At 43.5% G+C, this 23,692-nt stretch overlaps 1 protein-coding gene across 7 annotated transcripts in view; it reads left to right on the top strand.

Moving 5' to 3' along the window:
- LOC122881531 (transcription factor HIVEP3) overlaps positions 1-23,692 on the top strand; it is a 40,546-nt gene that overhangs the window by 6,572 nt on the left and 10,282 nt on the right. For 4 of the 7 annotated variants that reach the window (XM_044207821.1, XM_044207825.1, XM_044207826.1 and 1 more), the window contains exons 2-3: positions 20,688-23,049; positions 23,361-23,650. In XM_044207821.1, the coding sequence (XP_044063756.1) occupies positions 21,039-23,049; positions 23,361-23,650 (2,301 nt within the window). In that variant the 5' untranslated portion in view covers positions 20,688-21,038. Of the gene's footprint in view, positions 1-15,203; positions 15,250-17,569; positions 19,213-20,357; positions 20,420-20,687; positions 23,050-23,360; positions 23,651-23,692 lie in introns of those variants that run through there. The other 3 variants (XM_044207823.1, XM_044207822.1, XM_044207824.1) reach the window with 3 other exon arrangements.

Genomic DNA, 23,692 nt, shown 5'->3' on the forward strand with positions numbered 1-23,692 from the left:
CTGGAGGAAGGACCATCATGGGAGGACAAACCCCTACATGGGATGTACCACCGAACATAACTGAAGTGGCTGATATCAAGAAGTCCTACCAATGGCTAGAGCGGGCTGGATTGAAGGACAGCACAGAGGCACTCATCATGGCTGCACAGGAGCAGGCCCTGAGCACCAGAGCAATAGAGGCCCAGATCTACCGCACCAGACAAGACCCAAGGTGTAGGCTGTGCAAAGAGGCCCTGAGACAATCCAGCACATAACTGCAGGGTGTAAGATGCTGGCAGGAAAAGCATACATGGAGCGCCATAACCAAGTAGCTGGCATAGTGTACAGGAACATCTGCACTGAGTTTGGACTGGAAACCCCGAGGTCAAAGTGGGAAACACCTCCAAAGGTGGTAGAGAATGACCGAGCCAAGATCCTGTGGGACTTCCAGATCCAGACTGACAGAATGGTAATGGCGAACCAGCCTGACATCGTGGTGGTTGACAAACAGCAGAGGAAAGCCGTTGTGGTTGACGTGGCGATACCAAGCGATGGCAACATCAGGAAAAAGGAACATGAGAAATTAGAGAAGTACCAAGAGCTCAGAGAAGAGCTGGAGAAGGCCTGGAAGGTGAAGGCAACAGTGGTGCCCGTGGTCATCGGAGCACTCGGGGCAGTGACCCCCAAACTGGAGGAGTGGCTACAGCAGATCCCTGGAAGAACACCAGACATCTCGGTCCAGAAGAACGCAGTACTGGGAACAGCAAAGATACTGCGCAGAACCCTCAAGCTCCCAGGCCTCTGGTAGAGGACCCGAGCTCGAAGGATGAGACCACCCGCGGAGGGTGAAGGACGAAGTTTTTATATATATATATATATATATATATATATATATAAAATTGTAAACAGAGTGCCTTTGTTATAAACTATAATAGTTGTATGTCACATCAACTGAACAGAACAGACAGCAGATACAAGAAACAAAGGCCCAGTTAAATGACATTAGTAGCTGTCGTAGCAGTAGTTTTGTTACAACTTAGTTTCATTTTTGTAGCTCTGGTCACTGATTCTAATAATTACAATAACATGGTAAATGATAGAATCAATGACCTTTGTAAACATCATCACACTTCACGCTCACAGTTTTCCTGTTCAATGAGGGATTATTAGTGACATTACATGTGTGCTCACTTTTTTACCTCCAATAAAGAGGAAGCTAATCTGGTGAAACCTTTGGCTCTGATTGTTTGTCTCCTCATGTTTGTTGTCTCATTGGACTTATTTACAATAACAATAGAGTGCGGCAATGTTGCTGCATTTTGAATTACTTTGGTATGAACAGTGTTATGATAACTAAACATACCTTCTAAAACTTGCAAACATGCTGGTATGATCCTTAAAACTATGAGCTGGGACCAAAAGCTGATTCCATTCCTGCTGTACTACTGATCTTAGTGTTAGTCTAAGATTATGTTTTACTCACTCTGGCTTTAAGGACAAAAACGTATTTGCTTACTTAGGTGTCTGTCTGAAAACCCTAATAATCCTTGATGAGACAGACTGCTCCTGCTGTTGAGTTCATCCACCAGCCTCGTAGTCAAACAAAAGGCATGCCAGAAGCTGAATCATCTCAGGCAGGATCAAGCTCCACAATGCACTGCAGCCTTAGTGAAGTAATCTCATGTCACATTTGTCACACTGTCATGGTGGATTAACAGTCGAAGATGAATGGTTAGGTGACGGTGCAGCTTGGCATGAATCTCTGTTAGGGAAGTCATGGATGGAAGATAGAGAAAACAGTTATGGTAGATGTGTCACACAGAGCTGCTGACACAGACTCTCCCAGAGTAATTGAGAAAATAAACACATAGTGGAAAAAAAGGCGTGTGCCGCTCGTCTGGCTGCATGTTTTTCCTCTGCTGCTGGATGCTAAAGCCAAGGTTTTCATCACCTTTCGGGGGAGCAAGGATGGATGAGATGGGGTGGATTGTGGGTGAAGCTGAGGATGAAGGCAAATAGTTGAGGCTAACACATGACATTCCTGCACATAAGATCCATCTATCAATCCATTTTCTATACTGTACCTGCGTATCCTGTGCTGGGTCATGGGATCTGCAGCGCATCCCAGCACATACTGGGCTAGAGACACAGTAAAGTTAAATGAATCGGATATCATAAATCTTGAAATGAACTTAGATTTACAGCCATAACCAAGACAAAAGCTTCGACTTTGAAAGACATGTGTGGCATATGAAAAGGACAGAATGCTGTAGGAAGCTCTTCCTCAGTCTGAGGGGTTACAGTGATTTCTATTACGTAATCCTCCTGTCCTCAACAACCTCAAACAGTCAGCAGTCCCAGTGTTTGCACCCAGGTAGTCCCCCACCTCCTCCCTTTTTTCCTGCTTTGCACTATCAGCACAGTGCAAGGGAGCAACCCCAGCTTAGTCACTGCAGACTTTTATTTCTCATCAACACTCTGCAACTCTAATATGCTTAATGGCATTGCAGCTGACAGGTTGCCGGGCCAGTGAAGAGGCTAGGGGGAAGGAGAAGGAGGTTGTGGTAGGGCAGTCACATGGTGCTCCTAGTGCATCTCTGGCTCCAGGGTGAATGCCATATTTCACTCTGACACCCACACCCATAGGGAGACCAGGAGCTACACAGCTTGTAGCATGTGACCAGCTGAGGAGATAGAGGGTTCAGCTCCCTCGACTCCTCTTCCCCTTGTTCTCCAGGACCCTTCTCTCTTTCTTTGTCTCACTGCAGAAGAGCGTCCAAGCTGTAGTAATGTGTGGGTAGATTCTTTGAGAGTTAAGTAGCTGGAGCAGCGGGGCTGGGTTTTTACTGCCACTGAGCAGGGTGTCCATTACTGTGGGAGTGCCTAAATTACACAGGAGAGGGAGATCAGGAGAAACCCTAGTGAGTTTTGGAGAGGGGGGGATAGAGTGGAAAAATCAATTTGTCTCTGAGCAGAAAGCGTGTGAGACACTCACAAAGGGGGGTAAAAAAAAGGGGGGGTAAAAAAAAAAGATGCGTATGTGTGTATGTGATTACATGGTTTAAAAATTGAGAAGCTGTGTATCAAGATTGTAAATCTTGAGTTAGCTTCTTGAGCTAAATTCCATGGGAGGTATTTTTGTCAGAGAGAAAGTATAATGTTTCTTTGTCAGCCTGTGAGATGGATGGTCTCTCCGGTCTTGTGAGAGCGAGCTGTCCCTGTTGCTAAGCCAGCAACAGTATTTCTTTCATTGGTCATAGTTGTGCGTTTTGTCTTGCGTGATTGGTCACGTTGTTATCAGCATTATAGATACACAAGTCATAGGTTGGATGACAACTCAATGGCTTTGGAGTGGCTGCAAAGACGGAAAGAGGGCATGTTTTTCCTGGACTTTTTGTTCTAGCATTTTCTTCTTTTGTTGCTAAAGCAAAGCCCCAAAACTCAGAAGCTGTAGTTTGCTTTGTAGAGAGTATCAGTGTTTCATCCCATCAATCTATGTAATCCACTGTTTATTGCTTTTCTGTGTAACTACAGTGTTATCAGATTATCTTCAGTGCAGTTTTTCATGGTGAACATTGTGTTTCATTCTATTCTGCCTCTCATCGGCCAAGACTTTACGCTAGTCTGTGTCATCAAACTATCCTGTTTAAAGATTTTCAAAAATGTCATCCCTCTTAAACTAGACTAGGCCTTTATTCTGATAGTGATATTTATTAATGTATTTATGTTTATCCACTGTCTAATGTCAGTCATTTTTAGCCAAGCAGAGTGGCTATATGTTATGGCTGTGGTTCTTTCGGTCGGTCCATGACTTTTGCCAGACTGAAATATCTCTATTGGGTGGATTGCCATGAAATGTTGCACAGACATTTGTTGTTCCCAAAGGATGAATCCTACTGACCTTGGTGATCCCCTGACGTTTCATCTAGTGCCACCATGAGTTTGACATTTTTGATTTTGAGTGAAATATCTTGACTATTGGATGGAAATTCTCATCAGCCGCAGCTACACTTTGTGTTTAGTATTAATTAGCAAATGTTAGCGTTTTAACAGGCTAAACTCAGATGGTGAACATGGTAAATATTACCTGCTAAAAAACAGCATGTTAGCATTTTCACTGTGAGCATGTAAGCATACTGAAATTAGCGTTTAGCTCAAATAACTGCTTTAAAGAGCCGCAAACATGGCTATTGACTCTTAGTGTGAAAATATTACTTCAGCAACTCGTTTTATTTGTCTGTCACAAAATATTTCTACCCAACATTTATTAACTTAATCTGTTTGAAATTTATCATATAATCTCGTAACGTAGTTTCTGTTGTAGCTACTCAACACTGGCAAGTTTATAGCATTTTTCTCCTATGATCAGTATGATATTAAAGGGACCATCAAATTCAACAAACCCAACATATAGGCTAGCCAGACAGGTGAATTATGTTCTTGTTTTACACCAACTGAACCCTTAAACTGAGAAATGGTTTAAGTTGATGTCTGAGTGAAGGCGAGACCTGTCAATCATCCTTTGTACAGCGAAATAACGTCTCTTCCAACCACATGCCCGTTGAGTCTTGCCAGACCACAATGAGCAGAGTGAAAACTGTGGGCTGCCAAGACCTGCCTAATGTGATTTTGTTTGTGTTTGTGACAGTTTGTGTTTTTGGTAGGTGTCAGTGTGTGCATATGCATGTACATGTGTGTGTGTGTGTGCATATATTTACTATATATGTGTGTGTCTGTGTGTTCTCAGTGAACCTGAAACAGTCCTGATATACGCTTCCTTCTCTCCATAATCACAAACCTCAGCTGTGGCGCTTGCTCTTTACTGTACTTCCTTGACTTTGCTGCATTTGTTCAGATGCTGGTTAACTTTGATGGTATGCATAGTTTGAGCTTTCTTCAATTTGTAGTCAGACGGCTTCAACAATGAAAGTTATCCTAATTGCCACTCCCCAGATTAGATATTCTTGGTTTTAAGATTAGATTTAGCAGCTCACTGGAGGGCACATCTTGCCATTTGTTTCAATTTTGTGGGTTCAGGCTTATGACTTCCTCGCCTGTTATCTAAATGGCCTATAAACACATTTCCATTCTTCCAGAAAGATGTGTTGTTAGTCCGTCTGTTGTAGGTTTTGCTGAAGTACCTGGAATGCTGTAGCTATTTAATTTCTTCATCTCTTCACTGGTGGTATTTGTACAGTGAGCATCTAGATTGTTTGATGGTCATGGTTTTGAACAGGAAAATCATACCTTATATTGGTTTGTTGTTTTTTTAGTCTTTTTTATAAATGCAATATCATATTTAAGTTAAAATAGCTTGATTGAAACTCTTAATAATTAAACATTTAGTGAAAATACACTTTTTGTTGTTTTCACAAAAATGTTGTGGAGACCTGTGAAGCTTTGATTTACCGTAATCAACTTCATTTTTCAGTCAGCAGAGAGTGACTAACTGAAGTTGTCTGAATCTACAGCTGCTGACCACAAAACGTCAGCTGACAAGCTTGTTAACCACACACGTCATCCAAGTTTCCCTTATTGGTCAGCTCTCTAGGAAATTAATAAACTTCTAGTGACTTGTTGATCACTTTCAGTGTTAATGTATAGTACAGTCAGTGTTTCAGAGACAAAAATGTTAATTGTGATGGAAATATAGAGGAATTTTAGACTTGAAGAATCAAGAACCATGAACAACTTTTTTGTTTTTCCTGTCCACATATTTTTTAATGTCTTGAAATAAATTGTGCTCCTACCTCAAAATATTATTACTTGAGCAAACATCAGTGTGTTTTCAGTTACCCTCACTTGGCTGGTACATCAACAAAGCAAGAAATCATGCACTATATTTGAACACTTGACTATATGATACTGAATGGAAATTTTAAGTCACTCCCATCAAACAGCAAGCTGTACAATCGTGTGTTTGAAGGTTAAAAGGGAAATTACTTAATACTTTTTCATGTACACGTACAAATTCATATCAAAGTCAGATCCAATTCAAAACTGTGACAAATTCATATTGTGTCAGTTTGGAGAATTTGTATTGTGTTTTGCACTCTCTAGGCACATCTGGAGCAGATGAATTGGAGCCTACTGACCACAGAGGCAGTGAATTCAAAGCATGAAAACGATTGAAATTCCATCAACAAAAAATTAAACTGTGTCAGAAAACCTGTCCTGGGATGCATAAAAGGGTGTTCCTGTCCTGAATATCTCCATGGTACAAATGCTCACCGACAAAGAAAGAAAAACATGTCAGTTTGCTGTCAGTACATGAAAGCAAACTATGTGCAACTTTTCAGGTTTAGTCTTCCTTTCCTTGAAGGAGTAGTTGATGCTTATTCGCTTTCTGGTGGAGAGTTAGAGAAGATTAATACCACTTTCACATCTGTCCATTTAACAGAAGGCTACAGTCAGCAGCAGGTTAGCTTAGCTTAGCACGAAGACCGGAAACAGGGGGAAACAACTTTCCTAACTCTGTCCAACAGCTACAAAATCTGCCATGTTTTTAAACACATTCAACAAATGTAACGTGATGATATGATAATAATGATATACCGTGTTAATTAGTGAGAGCGTTAGAGGTCTGCAGATTTTGTTACCATTTGACAGAGCAAGGCTAGATGTTTTCCCTTGTTTCCAGTCTTTGCGCTAAGCTAAATGACTGCCGGCTTTAGCCTTATATTAAATGGTTAGATATGGGAGGGGTATCATCTTCTCATCGAACTCTCTGCCAGAAAGCAAATTAGTGTTTTTCCTAAATTATTGATCTATTCCTTTCAAAGATTCCACATTGAATTTGTTTCTATTGTAGCACATTTTTTCTTAAACTTAGAGGTACAAAAACCAAATGATGTCAAGCCATTGGCTCCTCTCAAATTCTCTGCAGAAACTCGCCTTACCCTTGCTCTTCTGTCACGTTGGTGCATTCAACTTGTTTGCTACAAATCCCGCACAATTAAATGTGAGATACTAGCCTTTGGGTAATTCCTGATGATTTCGCTTTTCTAAAACCAGGGCATTGGAAAAAAAGTTGAAACATTTCACAGAAACCCTTTATATTTCAGTCAGTAATAATGAAATAGTAATACATTTTTTAATGTATCCTTTATTTTAGGAGGGGGCCCTGCGGCAGTACAAAGTTCAGTTCTTGAAAAGTAGCCAGTAACCTTGGTTGAGAAGCAACCTGCTTCCATGGGACTGTGGTGAGATGAGGTCGTTTCTGGTTAGTGAAACATTAAATTAATAGGCATGTGGTTTCACCCATTTAATTGGGTATTTTACAGCAGATTCAAACAGGTATCATCCAATCAGAACCAATAATCGGAGCGATCTTCTCTATAATGGCCAGTTCATTATGAGACTGCTTGATAAATCTGCAGTCCTGAGGTGAGCAAATGATGTACCTGATGTTACACTGAGATTGCAGTGTTATCTGGTAACCTGGCATGAAAGAAATCTCTTACAGTAAACATTCCTAGTGGGGAAACATTCTTTGAGGTAACATAATGATCCAATATGTGTATATCCTTACAGAGAAATCAGTGAAGCCCAGTTTAGGGCATGTTCAGAGACAGTGCTTCAACCTGTATTGGATGACAAATCAGCCAACCGGGCAAGAACTAACAGGAAATCAATGTATCCAGCCACCTATCCTACATCAATACAGTGTCTCACTTTCTCGCCATGAGCCTGCTCATCTCGCTGTCTTTCTCTCTCTCTGGTTTCTGTGTCTCTGCAGTGTGCTTCTTTGAAAGCCACAGCGTCTCTATTTTAAGGACTTCTTTGTTTCTCTGCTTTGTATTCAAATGATCAGGCTCACAGGCAGGAGGATGCAGCTCTGACGATGAGCCGGTTGGTGGGAGAGGAAGGAAGAGAGGTGGCGAGCCAGCTTTTGGAGTCAGGTTTCTCCTTACCAGCTCGTTATGAGGTGATGACAGCTGGAGGAATGCGCCGCTAATTCCCCTAACGCAGGTCACGTGACCTTCGGGCTCGCTTACCTTCCAGAGCAATTTGAACAGTCTGGGTGGTCAGGGGAGAGAAAAATGCTCATCTATAATGTGCGTGTCATATACTATATGCACACTATGATTTGATCTCATTCAGAAGCAGGAATATGGGTTTGTTACCGTAGCCTGGAACCAGACTGTGTGGCTGTGTGTGGCCTTCCCTAGTGGCCAGACTAGACTGCACCTCCAAGCAACAATGAGTACAGCCAGTGACACATTTCTGTCTGTCTGCTAACGCAAAGTGGGCCAGTTGGTTTGCGGTAGAGTAGGCCATGTTGGATTTACAGACACATAAAGGTGTCCCGTAATTTTAATCTTGGGACAAAATGCTTTTTTGTGAGTAACTCGATTTCCTTGTATTAAGAGTTTTGGTAAAGAAATTGGATGCCAGTGTCTGTTTGCTTGTGCCTGGTGCTTTGTAACTAAGCAGCATACAGGTTTTGACATTCATCTTGACATCTTAATCCTTCCCGACCTTGTGTTTACAGTACAGTAAGGCTCTGTTTCTTTAGCTCTCTGTTGTTGACAACTGTTACTGTAAAGATAAGATTAGCACAGTGAAAGCAACGTGATGATTTAACATGTTCGGTCTCATCAAACCTTAAGTGGATCAATCATTACAAACTCAAGTCATGTGGACGAGCATTGCCCAACCGGACAGAACTTTATTTAGATTCTAGTGAACATCCCAAGCTTTACAAATAGGTAATTAAGTCATCTGCAAAACATCTAGTTTTCTTCATTTGATTTAATGGTTTGGCCATTTAAACATGGCATCCTGGTTTTTAATATTTCCAAAAATCATGTCCTCAGCTTCAATGAAGTGCAGAAACAAGCACATAAAGAATGTATAGTGATACTGGCAAACTGTGGAAAAGTACTGTCTCTGAGGTTTCTGCCTCAATACAATGGAGGTAAGTGGACTTTTGTTTGTGGTTCTCAAAGCACTGAAAAGTTTCATTTAAAAAAAAAACTACAGCAACTTTTCTATTTCAGAAACAATGTATTCATTATCTGGGATAATTCATAGAGCACACTGTCAGCAGTATTCATGGGGACTATTTATCTTCTAGAAAGTACTTCTATGAATTATCCAGAGTAACCAAGATGTTGTTTCTGGAAAGAGATGTTGATCTTGAGTTTTTTAATGTTGTTTTTCATGTGCAATTTATGGTTAACATGTATTCATGTATTCTGTAGATTCAGCATTTCACAATTCCACACATGCACACAAACACACACACACACACCCACACACACACAGATTTACCAAGAGACTGTTTTAGCTGCACTTGATTGTCGTGTGTGATTGATGAGCTGTCTCACTCAGCCCTGGAGCAGCAGTCTAAAGATATAGAGGCTGCACACCGCGTACACATTTGATAGCCTTTTATAAGATTGTCTCAGTTGACAGGTAGAGTCACCACTGTGGGTTCGAGCCATGTACTGAGAACACAAAATGACCATATACAAGAGCTCTCTCTCTCCCTCTCTCTCTATGTCTCTGTCTCTCTCCTACGCACTTGCAAACACTGTTTTTCTTCTCTATCTTGTTATTCTCTGTCTCACACTCTTTCCCTCTCTCTCCCTAACACATGCGCTCACACACACCTCCACTTTCGGAGAAACAAACACATAAACAGAGGTTATGGCACATGGCGTTTGTATATGTGCATTGGGTTTGAAGGGCAGCTGATGAGGCATTGATGCGTCAGGAGAGTCTCTGTTGACAGGCCACTAATGCAGCGTGGCACCGGGCAGAATGGGCAGCGGGGGCATGCAGCGAAGGAGGGAGAGTAAACTGTAAACCGACACTTAGGCTGAATGGAGTTTTTTGTCACTGTGGGTAGCAATTACTTGGACTGGCCTGGCTTTGAGTAAACTCCCTGATCAGAAGGGTGCCCCTCTGCCAGTCCGGGAGAGGAAGGCGGGGACGGAGGCCGTGTTGATACATTCTGCGGCCTGGTCCTCATGTTTGAACACACTCAGGCTGAGATTCCACCTGTTGACTCTTCCCGTGTCTGTATTTGTGCAGGCAGCACTGAAAGCACCAGCAGCTCCAATTTAACAGCTCGAATTAACATAGTCACAGGTTACTGAGATGTGCAGATAAGGCATGGCTCCGGGTCATGCACAGTGCTGCAGCAGTGCTTGTTGTACTTACTGCAGCTTCACACAGGATGCAGTACAGCAGCTGCAGAAAGAGGAACTAGCACAGGCTTTCCCATCACTGGGGAGAAATCCACATGGGTGACTTAATAGAAAAATCTTAAAACTTAAGTGAAAACAAAAAAATGAAAAATGGCTGTGACACTCCACAAATGCATAGGCAGTTGTCATTGACCAGCCAATTTCTAATTCCATGGTGCAGAAAAATGCACATAATATCAATTTTCTAACCTTAACCTACCAAAAAAGATTGCAGTTGCTTAATGAAAGCTATAAACCCCAGGTGGACATTTTTCTTCATAGTAATGAGTTGTTTCATTGTATAGTTACCAGTGAGCCTCCAATCACCTTAGCTGAAGACATTCATCTCATCACAGCTTTGCCTCATTCTTTTCAGTTGCACCATGACTGAGATAAAATATAAAGCAGCCGACTGTGAACGACGGGTACAATAAGCTGTGTGGGAGAATTTGCACTGTGATCTTGACATCCACGCATCAGTGAAACGTGTGGGCGCAGGGAGGACAGCTTTTGAAAATGTCAGTTCCTCTTTCTATATTTATCCACTCCCCCCCCCCATGCTTTGTCACCATTTTATTTCATTTGCACACCACTCGTGCTGCGTTTTGATGTTTGGTGTCGAGCTGTCCAAAGGCAGATGAAGTCTCTTTGACAGACACTCGGTATCTGTTTCACTTCTGTTACAGTAACTCCCAAAAGGCCCCATAGTCTGTTTGCTCACTACTGCTGTCCCTAATGTATTTGTTTCATACATTAGGGACAGCAATCTTGTCTTTGAGGCAGTGAATCAAACCTAATGCTTAAGACTCAGAAAACACTAATACTGCATAACTGTAATAGCTGGGTTTACACTACCGTTGCAAATTGCTAATCATGTGTCAGCTCTATATATGGTATCACTTACCAATCAGGGACTTTACTCAGGGCTAGGCTACTTTCCATAATCACTACCCACAGCAACCCTGGAGACATGATTTCCTGGTAGCCTTCCTCATAATATACATGAAGTTTACTTTGCCGCATATAAAGACAGTAGCGCTTATTAATGCTTCAGCACCATGGAAAAGGAAAACATAATGAGAGTGTGATGTGAGGCTGAAATTGAGAACTAAATGGGGAGAGAGTGGCTGCAAAGAGGGAATTGTGCATTTCTGTGTGTCTCAGAAAAATAGAGAAAAGAGAGGCAGAGAAACCCCTCAAGATAAAAAAAAAAAAGATAGATGCTAAGTGAAATAGAGGGTGGTCAGTCTTTCAGTGTTTTACAGGATCAGATATCACATCTGCTGAGGATACATATCGATTGGCATTAACAAAAGACTAGCATGCTGGACTCCATTAGCAGGCCGGTTGGTTGCATGTCTAAGATCGCTCTCCACAAGCTGGATTATATCTGTCTGTGTATGTTTGTGTGAAAATGGATATACATATGTATGTTTGAATGCCTAATCCAAGATATTAGATATAAGATATTTTTGCTTCATTGGGTTTATAGGTCTATGCCAAGGCACCAATAGACCTGGTGGTTGAACCTCAATACTTCTGAGTACCAACCAAATTGTGTCTTAGCATGAAATGTCAACACAAGTATGCTGAAAGTTGGCACAGATTACTTATTTTTTTACGAGATATTTCCTGATTTAAATGATAGTTTTGTTAGTTTTAAACATACTTATCCAGGCAAAGTTCTTGTATGGTGGGCTTTTTTGTCCATTGTGAGTCTGACAATGTCATAGGAGTGTAATGCTAAATCAGTGGAGCACTCTTTTAAGCAGTGCTTTGAGCTAAATGCTAATGTCAGCATGCTAACATGCTTCCAATGACAACACCAATGCTAATGTTAAGCAGGTATAATGTTTATCATGTTCACCATCTTAATTTTGTGTGTTAGCATGCTAACATTTGCTTGTTAGCATCAAACACAAAGTACCGCTGAGGCTGATGGGAATGTCACTTTGCATCATTTTTGTCATAAACCAAAGTATTGGACACATTGAAATGTTGATCTGATGATGCCACTAGATGAAAAGTCAGGGGATCACCAAAGTTATAACATTTTATCCTGAGCGGGAACATGAATGTCTGTACCAAATTTCATGGTAATCCATTCAATAGTTGGCGAGACATTTCACAAAAAACCACAAACGTTAACTTCATGGTGGTGCTGAAAGAAAAGTCAGTGGATCAACAAAGTAATTAGAATTCATCCTCTGGGAAACATACATGTCAATCCATCCAACAGTTGTTGAGATATTTCAGTCGGGACCAAACCAGACACTGACATCCCTGGAGCCAGGACAGGACCTTGCATGGCTAAAAGCAAGGTTTTTGGTATCATAGGTATCATATTGGCACCTATATCAAAAATATTTTGACATTCCTGAAGCTTTATACATTAGTTGCACAATACTAACTTATCTGTTCAATAACAGAAGACCATCAACAGATGTTCCACTTCTCATGGTCTTTTATCAAACTGAAATTGTTGTAGCTGTACCTTGGGAGAAAAGTGCTGAAGTTAAACTTTATGTCAAATAAGATGTATTTAAGTTTAATGAAGTTACATTTTCAAGTTGAGGGTGAGAATGAAGTGATGATACAGCTACATTTACCCAAGTAATGGCTGAATTTAGTGGTTTGACATGCTGTTCCCAAAAGACTGAGCCCACTTGGGTAGATGGATGTCTTCTTTGCCCCCAGTTTTTTTCCAAATAAATGCAAGCAGGTAGGCCAATACTGAGCTACAGTGGCTTTTATACACTAGGTGGGTTCCCTCTTAAATGGATTTTGTTTTTATCATAATACCACAGTCATATAGACAGAGGGGGTCAGTTTACTGGAAGACCACACGTCTGAAATAATCAGCCCTCAGAATAGAGAGAACGCTCTCTGAATACTCCCGAATTTGCCCCGTTTAACTGCCTGTGTCTGCAGTTTATGGGGTGAAAGTCCAAAAATATGTCATCTGTATGGTTGTCTGTAAATGCGCAAACCACTCATTTGGTCCAAATTATAGTCTGTGGCTGCTCCAAAACAACATGAAGGTTCTTATAAAGAATTATGTTTGCATTTTAGGTGTTGCTTGCCTCTGCATTATATTGTATAGGTTGGTAAGAGTCGTATATATGTGAAATTGCCTCGTGACCATATCACAGGAGATCCTTTGTTTCCGTTTACTGTAAATGAGAACAACTTTGCATAATGTGAGCCTGACATGCTAGGGGCCAGTGGGTAGCAATGGTTACCATTTATTATAGCATCATGAAAGCTTGCTTTTACGCCTTCACGATTGTTGCACTTCCCATTTTGATCCCAGTGTTCAAAATGATTATCTTTTCTGTTGTCGCTTGCAGGGCTGTTGAACGTAATACCTCCTAGCTCTCTAGTTCCTAACCAGACTGTGTGTATGCAGCCTGGTCCCCGGCCTTGCTAATCACTACGTCTGTGTAGAGCAACTTTCCTGTCAATCATCACCACAGTGGCAGTTTTGTTCCCAGGCCTTTGACCCCCCCCCCCCACCTTCCTGTCAGAACCCCTCAGTCTGAGGAACAGAGGACAAAGGGATGACGGATGGGTGAAGATCCCTCACAGGGAAGTACAGTATAGAAGGTGTGTGCTGTAAAGAGTGACAATGAGCACATTCAGGCAGACACAATACAGTGCCTCGGCCAGCAAAGCCAGCAGCCTGTGAGAGTAGCCCAGCATCAGGCCAGCACAGTCCCCTACAGCAGTCAGCCAGCAGCCGCACGGAGCCAGGGGTAATCACCAAGTCCTGAACAACACTCCTATTGACTGGGACCAAATAAAATAAGAGAGGAAAGACAGAGCAGAGGATAAAGAATAGGGGGACATGTGGACAATCCAGGAACAGCACAGGAGAAGAGTAGAGGGAAACGAAAATGAGAGATTTGATAAAGAGAGCAAATGAGCAGGTGTATGGCTGATGAGGTTGAAAAGAAAAATAAATATAATCAGGCAATAAGAGAAGGAGACAAACATCTTTTCCTTTTGACTCATCCTGTCATCTGGCTGTGAGTCCCACCAGGCGACCACGTGTTGCTGGCCTGTGACGATCCATGTTCCCTCTGCCTGACTTCTGATCAGTAGCCCAGCCATCCACTCGTTCTGTGTGCCGGCTCGTCGCTGTGTGAGTGTGTTTATTTTAGAGTGTGTGACTCACACTTCCTGTGCTCTGCCAATGAGGCAAAGCTCTTTGGAACAGCAGGACCTCCGTTCATTCTCAATTCTCTCTTTCTCTTTCTGTTTCTCTCTCATGTTGCACTGCTGATAGGCCTTGCCTGATTTCTGCGTAATGCGGGGGCTTGCTTGAATGGATGCCACTCTGGAATTCATTTACAGATGCAGCACAGTGGCTGGAACTGGAAGATTTACGTAAACGAGACATGTTCATGTAGGCAGAGGGTTTGTCTCTTAGGAAGAAGGCTGCTGTTTATTTCTTTCTTCTATTCTTCACCCATCACTACAATGAGATAACTTTGCTGATGAAGGTGATAATTGCAAGGAATCGCCTCCAGGGTTCTGCGTTACAGGGGAAAACCCCATGTAAGACCTGTTTGTAAACCTATCTGTCGGCAGCGTGGTACCACCGCTGAATGTGTGCGAGTTGGAGAAACAGATGCTCCTGTCCTGAATCTGTAGGTGCATGTTTGTGGTTTCACTGTCCTGGTTTGTTTAACAATAAGAAATGTGAAAATTGATGCTATTACTGTGGTTTCAGAGAGGAAGGTGTGATTTGTCTTCAGGATTTTACTCATGCTTCGGGAATATGAATCACTTTTAGTTTCTTCTTGCTACTGCATCTTCCTCTTCCCCTCACATTTGTACAGTGGAAACATTCATTTAGTGTTCCTCTCTGCTTCTCTCTCCATCACTCTTTTTTTTGCCTCACCCCCAGCCTCTCTCTCTCTCGCTCTCTCTCGCTCTCTCTCTCGCGCTCCCTCTCTCAGCAACACACCCACTCAAACAGACATATCCGCTCTCACTCTCTGGCTCTCCCTGCTTGTCTCACAGTGCCTGTGAAGCGTCTCTGAGGGGGAAGACCAGACTGCTCTGTCAGGTAATCTAAACTCTCTCTCTCTCTGCGCCCCCCTCCCCTCACTCTCTCTCTCAGGCTTACTCTCACTGTGTTCCTCTCTTCTTTAAATCCATCTCTGTCTTCCGCTCTCTCCTCAGTCTTTTCCTCTTTCTCTTTCCCTCCTTATTGTTACTTTACTTGTCAGCTATGGCAAATGAGTTATTTAGTTATTGCAGCAGTTCCAATTGTGTGGACTTGTGTCCACATTTGATAGTTTATTATTGCAAATTTGTCATTTGGTACTTTATAATCTAGCACCTTAGCACCCAGAGGAGTCTTTTGTAATTAAAGGATTTAAGTTTTGTCTTTTATGTGAATGTCAAAGACTCTTTTTCACTGGTTTAAGGACAACACACCTGAGGTGTTTTAGCATGTCAAAGGGTGTCACTGAACTGTATGGACATGATACAAAGATTCAAATTCACAGATTTATTTAAAGTTGGAAAGATTCTCCTTTGTGGTACAAGATTCCTATTGAATGTCTGTTCTGGAAGAGGGACCCCTCCTCCCTTTTTCCCTGAATTTATGGAACTTGTTCCTCTCCAATCAGAGGTAAAGCCCTCTGAGACAAATTTTGGACCATATAATTAAATTGACAAACTAAGTGACTACAAAAAGTTGATTTCCATCCGTGAATGTCTTGGCCACAAATAAAATGATGGAAAACCCAGCAACCTGCAATTTAGTCCAAGTTGTGGTCAGTTTGTTTTTACAGTTGATTATGTCACCAAAGGATCAGATTTTCTGCTGTCAGGGGTATTATTAGAACTCTCAGTGCAATCTTCTCCTGCCGTCGACTTGTGCATTACCCGGCTCTGCCATGCCACTCATGTTTGATTTAAAGGCCGGTATTGACCAGCAGTTCACTGGCTTTAATCAAAGTGAACACTGCAACGGTTGTGAACTGCCAGTCTTATCAAAGCCGTGTGAAATCCTTCTCTACACCCTCTCGCCTCAGAGGTACAGCGATCCTGATGCATCCCGCACAGAGCCGAAAGAGAGTGAGTGAGAGCTCTGGTATGTGATGTTTTTTCAGACACCGTCCTCCTTAGCGCGCGGCTTCTACTGACAGCAGTGATATCCCTGGGTGAGTGTGAGTCTTGGCCTCTGAGGTTTTATGCTATATCTGGCATCTGGTTCTGTCTTCTGGGTTTCTTTTCCAGTCATTTGCTATCAAACCAAACTGTTTCTTCCTGTGGTTCTTTGATTGGTTAGTGTGACTGTCTAGGATTTTTGGGCCTGAGTTTGATTGACAGCTCTGTTTTTGGTGGTGGTGGCAGGGGAAGGACTGTGATTTAACTTTCCATTTACCTTATACTTTGGGAATGCTGCAGGGCCTCTTGTACAGTATAAAATGTTGTATTGCTTCATTGCGATTATGATTTGTTTGCTGTGATATCAACCCCTAGACACTCAAAGGGGGTTAGATGTCAAGGGTCATGTAAGCTTGTCAATGCACGCATAGGCCAAGCATTTCCCCTCCTCACTTCCTGCTGCCAGTGTGCGTATGTAGTCAGAAAGGATGCTGGGAGATAAATTTAGACCTCCAGCTCCCTCTCCATCTGCCGTTGCTCAGAGTAGGCTGGTTTCCATGGGAACCTGCACCAGGCTACCGCCAGTTAGAGAGAATGGGAAGAGAGAGAGATGTGTGTGTGTGTTTGTGTGTTGGGGAGGTTATGACAGCAGATTTTTTAAAAAGCACTTAAGAGGGTTTATCTGTTCTCAGGGCACAAGGTAATTTAATGTTTAGCCCATATTTGTATCCGTCATTACCAGCAGCATGAATACGTCCGGGTATTGATGAGGAAATGAACACAAACTCTGCCGGCCGTACTCTCCTGTGCATGATAATGAAGTTTTAACTGTAAAACTGCTGCAAAGCTCCTGCACTACTTATTGAACTAAATGTTTGTTTTATGGGATTTAGAAGTATAACTGCTGGACTGAGACAGAGCAGAGATGATGGAAGGAGTGTGACGTGTGTGTGACAGCATGTGTGTGTGTGAGAGTGTGAAGGATATGTGTGAGTGTGAGCTCTTCCGTGTGTGTGGGCTCCCTTGGGTACCTGCATCAGTGCCTGTTTCTGCTGACAAAGCCCCTTTGCATGTACACAACCACGCACACATCTGTGCACACATTCTTCACTCATTCTCTTCTCTGCTCTCTGTGGACCGGTCGTTAATCACATTTTAGGCACAGACACCAGAAACTAGTTCACACAACAATCGCGCCATGAGACCGTTCCACAATGGGTCAAGATGGAAGTGGAAAACCGGGGGGGGGGGATAAAATGCTCATGTGTTCAGTTTTTTGTTTTGCAGCCACTACTAATATTATATTTGTGGTTTTAATCTGACATCTCCATTCATAAGAACATAACACAGTATAACAGCTGCATCAGTGGCTTCCTGCTCGCACCTCAGCCTAAAAATAGAGCAGAGTGAAGTATACCCTTGCCCCACCCTCATCAATAAGGTTAGACAAATTTACATAACCTGTGTGTTTTACCAGAGGTCTTATCATTATAATATCTTTTTCATCAATGAACAACTGATTTCTATTGGGTGTGTATACTGTGTAAGCTCATAGTGCATTAAACTGTAATAGGCGCCCTTGATAACAAGTCATGTCTGTGGAATGAGGATGATGAGAAAGGAAAACCCCTCATCAAACAGCAGGAGGATCAGCTGAGTGGAACCAGGGTAGGTCACCTCAGGGCACTGCCGCTGATTTGCTGGTCAGATGTGTCAGAGTAGATTTAGGGCTGCTGTGTGTTAGTGGGTATTGCTCTGGGGAGAGTAGTACTGTACACTGTATGTGCACTGTAGGGTGTGTGTGTCTGAGTGTTTCGGCTTAACGTAGGCTAGACTCTGGCATTCCTTTCCCTCATCTTCCTGGCAAGGCCCTGACTGTGTGTTTCCCCACTCAGAGCTGGCAGTCTAGACTGCCATGAATAATGTAAGCAATGCTCTCCCCAACCTTAAAACCGTCTAATCGTCCTGTTTAAGGGCTGCATCAACAGCTATGCCAGAGATCATTAAACTTACACTCTGATAACTAACTACATGAACAAAGACATTTATTACAGGGGGGTTAAGGAAGACAATTTGTCTTGTTCTTTGTGCTTTCCCTCCTGCTCAGTCGTTCTATTTTCTATGCACAGCATCATCCTCCTTTTTCATACCCAGACCTACTCACTTTTTACGCATTTTTATCCACTTGGTTGCTCCCCCTCTTTTATCTACTGTTTTTATTGCGTCTCTCTGGCTCAACAGCTCAAGGCAAAAAAAGGTGTAGCTACCACCAGCACATACTGAGGTCTTAGTGAATAGTAGTGAATTTTAGTGGTGTTGATTTGGTTTGTTATGCTGACTAATTGCTGTGCGTTGATGGTAAAATTTTGCTGGAGAAACACACACTAGACAGATGCTCGGCCCTTAGCACATGTGGGGGAACGTGGCGATGAAGCAGAGAATCTGTCAAGTTGTTTCCAAGAGGAAGACTGATTCTCTTTCTTTTTTTCCCACTGTAAACTCTAATGAAGGCTGACTGTGCAGAGTGTTTTTTTAGACACATGGAGAGAGCAAAAGTGTGGCTCATTAAAAAAAACTGTCAGTGCTGCCTTGCCACCACTTGCACCTTAAGCTGCAGTCTTCTGCTGGGCCTGTTTATTCAGCCAATGGATCACTGATTCAGTCTTTTCTCTCTACCCCACCTCTTCTCACTTCATCTTACTCCTACTTCATATGCATGTCTCTAATATTATAGAAAATCTATGCATTTTCTGTCTCTCACCCCTATCCTCTCTCCCGGTATGTTCTTGGCTGTAAGAGGTGGTGCACGCTGTCTACACCATCACAGAGATCTACAGCTGTGAGGTGAACCCATACGGTGTCCTCCTTCAGTGAGCTCTGATCTCCAGAGACTGGAGTCTGGCGGTTGCAGGTAGTGTCAATGTCTTAGACGATGATTGATACTCTGGGTGAGCCTGTGCTGGGACTGTCAGTGGTTGGGCATGGCTGCTCAGTGAAAATGTTATGATTGGCCCCATCCATTCCCAGAATGTGTTTTGATTGGCTGCGATACAAGAATCCCGTGTCTCCAGTTGAGACAGAGTGCAGGATTTGTAGTAAGTGGGAAATATTACAGAACATACATCTTGATAAAAGAGGAGATTTCATCGTACCCTCAAGTCTCCATGATCAGCTATACTTGGCTCAACATAAAGATAGCTCTCTAGTAGTGTGTAAGTGGGAAATATTACAATAGATCCATCTTGATAAAAAGTTTCACGGTGCCCTTTCACAACAGGCTTCATAACAAGCAACCACTCTTGGCCCCTCATAAACACTGCACCCTGGTGGCTGAGGGGCATAGGCTGAAACCCAGTTGCTGTCAAGTCCCTTTATCCACTAGAAAACAGCACCCCTCCATTTACCCCCTTTAGATTTACTGCCAGATCAGATAAGCATAGGCTAAATTTCCAACATTTTTTTTGACTCCTTGCCCTGACACTGTGGTCTCCTCTGTTGGTGCCTGTGCTGTGGATGTTGCCTGGCTGGCTCTGAGCTGCTGAGTCCTACAGAGTAGGCCAGTCATGGGTCAGATATGAATCAGATCTGTCTGTTATGAGCAGAAGTCTCGAGTTGAAGGGAGGTTTTAATTTGACCTAAATTTTAAGGAGATTCACACGTGTTTATACATTATGTGGACATGCACATACTAGACGTGTGCTCAAATCACCATCCCTTTTGACAGTTTTGCAATAACAGAACATCTTGACCAAATTTTTCTTAAAAAAATATTTCTGTAAATAGATTTACAGTAGGTGTGCCTCTGTCTCCTGAATCACTGCACACTATCTGCTTATTAAGAGTTGAAGCCAGAACAGATGAGAGCAATAACATGTTGCAAATACAATTACCTTCCTAATGTTCTCATTACAACACTGACCCCATTCAACACTTCACCAGGAAAGGTAACCCTATTTGTCATAGTATGATATGTGGGGGCAATTTTTAATAGGGAGTTTTGATAATAGGACACTAATGATTTTGGCCTTCTACTCTGCCAACATAACTCTTTTTCAGACTGCGTGTCAGGCTTTTTGGAGACCCTTAGGATGTCAAGAAGCCAAAGTCATCTTCACAAGGTCCTGTGTGTTTTGATGTGCTGTTTTTCAGCAGAGCAGGACTTTTCTTTATTACCTCTCTTTGTTTTGTTGCTTTTATTTAGAAAAACGTATTTCTGTTTTTCTTGCAAAGTGAAGAGGAAAACAGGGCAATGTTTTTACAGCACTTTGCTATACTGTAGCCCTTTGTGACAAAACCTTTTTTAGAGAATCTAATAAATGTATTAATATGTTTCCACTTTTGTAACTCAGGCCTTCCTTGTCTTTGTCATGTTTTCTGTTTCTTTAGACCCATTCAGAAGCTGAACAGCTAACACTCTTGACAACCAACAAAGGAGATACAGTGAAGACCTTGGGAGGGCTGTTAGAATGGCTGAGGCTGGACAGAAGCAGAGCTGCTTTGTACAGAAAGATGATCCATGTTTACCTGCATCCATGCAGCTCCAGGGCACCTTTTAATGATGCCTCATTTGGTCCTCTTGAATAACTTTTGGCCCACACTGACAAAGGCCCTCCGTTGTGATTTACAACTCAGTCTGTCGATGTTCCACTGCCTCTGACCTCTCTGCTGCCATGCGGTTAGCCCCATGAGGCTCAGAGAGCCCTTCCTTGTGTGTCTTTGAGGCCTCCTCCCCACTCTATGGAGGCTGAGCCCAGCCGTCCGGCTGAGGGGGAGCGCTCTGGAAGGCAAGACCAGCAGCATGTGACAGCTGAATCCTCACTAGGATCTTGTCCACCTCAGCAGCCCCAGCAGCCTCCTAATACTCGTCCTGTACACAGAGCCTTGGGCCGCCTGCAAAATCGTCAACCCAAACGCACTGACCTTCTGCTTCGGTTACAGCAGCAGCAAGCAGTAGCATGGCAGCATTCAGACACCCCAGGTCCCTCAGGAGGCAGCTTTTTCTCTCCAGCTTCCTCATCAACCTCATCCCTCCCCTCTACTTCCTCCACCCGGGGTGAGCATGGTCATGGGGTCCCATCTCAGTCTAGCCAAGAGGGCGTAGAAGGAGTTAGCTCACCCAGAAAAGGGGAGAAGAAACCCCCAAAACCAGGGAAATATGTGTGCACTTACTGTGGCCGTCCGTGTGCCAAGCCAAGCGTTCTTCAGAAACACATTCGCTCCCATACAGGAGAAAGACCCTACCCTTGTGCCCCCTGTGGCTTTTCTTTCAAGACCAAGAGCAACCTGTACAAGCACCGCAAGTCCCATGCCCATCGCATTAAAGCCGGCCTGGCGTCCAGTCGTGATGATCCCAGTTTGAGTGGACCAGAGGGCAGTGGTGTCGGAGAAGACCCTGAGGAACACACAGAGGGAGAAAGCACTGAGTCCGAAGAAGAGACGGGCCAACACAGAAAATCCTCCTCTAAGGAGATGTTGGGCCAGCAGAGGAAAGTTGGTAAGGAGCTGCTGGGAGGCTCAGAGGAGAGCCAGAGGCCTGAAGACTCTCAGGCTGTCAAGCAAAGGCTGGCACTGAGGCTTAGTGAAAGGAAACGTGGTCCAGTGGCTTCTCCAGATGACCCTCCTTCCTCCCTCTCCACCTCATCTTCTTCTCTAGGCCCTGGCAGTAAGGGCAGCACAGAGTCTGGCTACTTCTCCGGATCAGGCAGCACTGACCTGTGCCAAGTTAGCCCTCCCAGCGCCAGTGCCAAAACCTACGCAGAAATTATTCTAGGGAAATATGGAAGGCTGGGAGGGCAGCAGCGCAGTCCCCATCAGCAGCAGCCTCATTCTTCACTTTCCTCATCCTCAGGAACAGAGGACAAGAACATTCCCTTTGCTGTACCCAAAACCCAAAAAGTAATAGAACACATTACCAAGCTCATCACTATCAATGAAGCGGTAGTAGACACCAGTGAGATTGACAGTGTAAAGCCCAGACGCTCTTCTCTGTCCAGGAAGAGCAGCATGGAGTCACCCAAATTTACCACCCCTAAAGATCCCTACACATTCGATCCCAAAGGAGAAGCCCCTGGCCCCAGTGGTTTGAGACACCTTCACAATCCTGAGGCAGATCCACCAGGTACCCAGGAGCTGTCAACAGTGCCTCTGCTTAGAAGCCACTCAATGCCATCATCTACCAGCCAAGGAGAGCCCTCCACCTCTGGCACCATGTCTCCCAGAGGTTACCGTCTCTGCCAGTCATTCGATGAGCAGCAAGCGGTGGTAGCAGAGATGAGGGTTGGCCATGCCCAGCGTATGCTGAAGCGCCAGCCTGCCATAGAAGTTCCACTGGGAGCTGAGGTAATGCTGGAGGAGGCCGGTTCCACCTCCTCCTCCTCAGCCAGAGGCACTGAATTAGCCAGGCAGCCACAGCAACAACAACAGCAAAGGACTCCGAGCCTGTTTGAATGTGAAGCATGTGGGGCCCACTTTCAACACAGTGAAGGCTACGAGGCCCACCGAGGCATATGCCCGGGGCAGCAAACACTAGAACAAGAGAGCGGGGATGTGAATAAAACATGCAGAGAGGATCGCCCCCAGATGATGATGCACTATAAGTTCCGAGCACTGGCCATGGCTGTGAGGAAAAGGAGAAAAGAGGAAAGCCTGGAGGAGGATCCTCCCAGCCCTGGATATGTAGCCATGTCAGGCAGCTCTGCAGGCCTCATTCCTGTGCCAAGCAGACCAGAGCACAGCCAGGCCCTCTCAGGTTTGTTTATGTATCCTTGCAGAAGCAAGTGTATGCAGTGTGAGCTATAAGTTTCTTTTTTTCATACCATTTCATCCTCTTTTAACATCTGAGAAACCTGAATAGCTAAAGAAAAGATACATACAAGTCAATATCTGCATCTACATCATTGATGTAAAGCAAAGAAAACAAAGAAAAACTACTGTGTGAAATTACACTACACTACAGATAAGGGAATGAAATGCAAAGAAAATTAAATGTCATCATTCAAAAGCAGTATACAAATATAATATGATGTTAGCTAATTTGTTGTTTCTTTTGCTTGTTTCTAGGTGTTTCTTTACAGACTGAGCCAAAACAACAGCAGCAGCAGGACAGGAAGGGTGTGTCTGTCATCCAACACACAAGCTCTTTTGAGAAGCAGGAGAGTATATCCATGGAAAGTCAGGAACCAGACCTCAGAGAGAGTCAGCAAACACAACAAGCCGAGCCAAAACCATCACCCTCTACATCTCGCCTCATCCGCCAGCCAAACATCCAAGTGCCAGAGATCCTTGTTACTGTGGAGCCTGATGCTGACATGCCATCTGTGTCACCGCCAGTGACAGCATCCTCATCCAAGGTCCATGATTATTTAAAGTAGCATTTGGCTGTATATTTTTGT

This window comes from Siniperca chuatsi, linkage group LG9, assembly GCF_020085105.1.
Source record: "Siniperca chuatsi isolate FFG_IHB_CAS linkage group LG9, ASM2008510v1, whole genome shotgun sequence".
Classification (NCBI taxonomy): Eukaryota; Metazoa; Chordata; class Actinopteri; order Centrarchiformes; family Sinipercidae; genus Siniperca; species Siniperca chuatsi.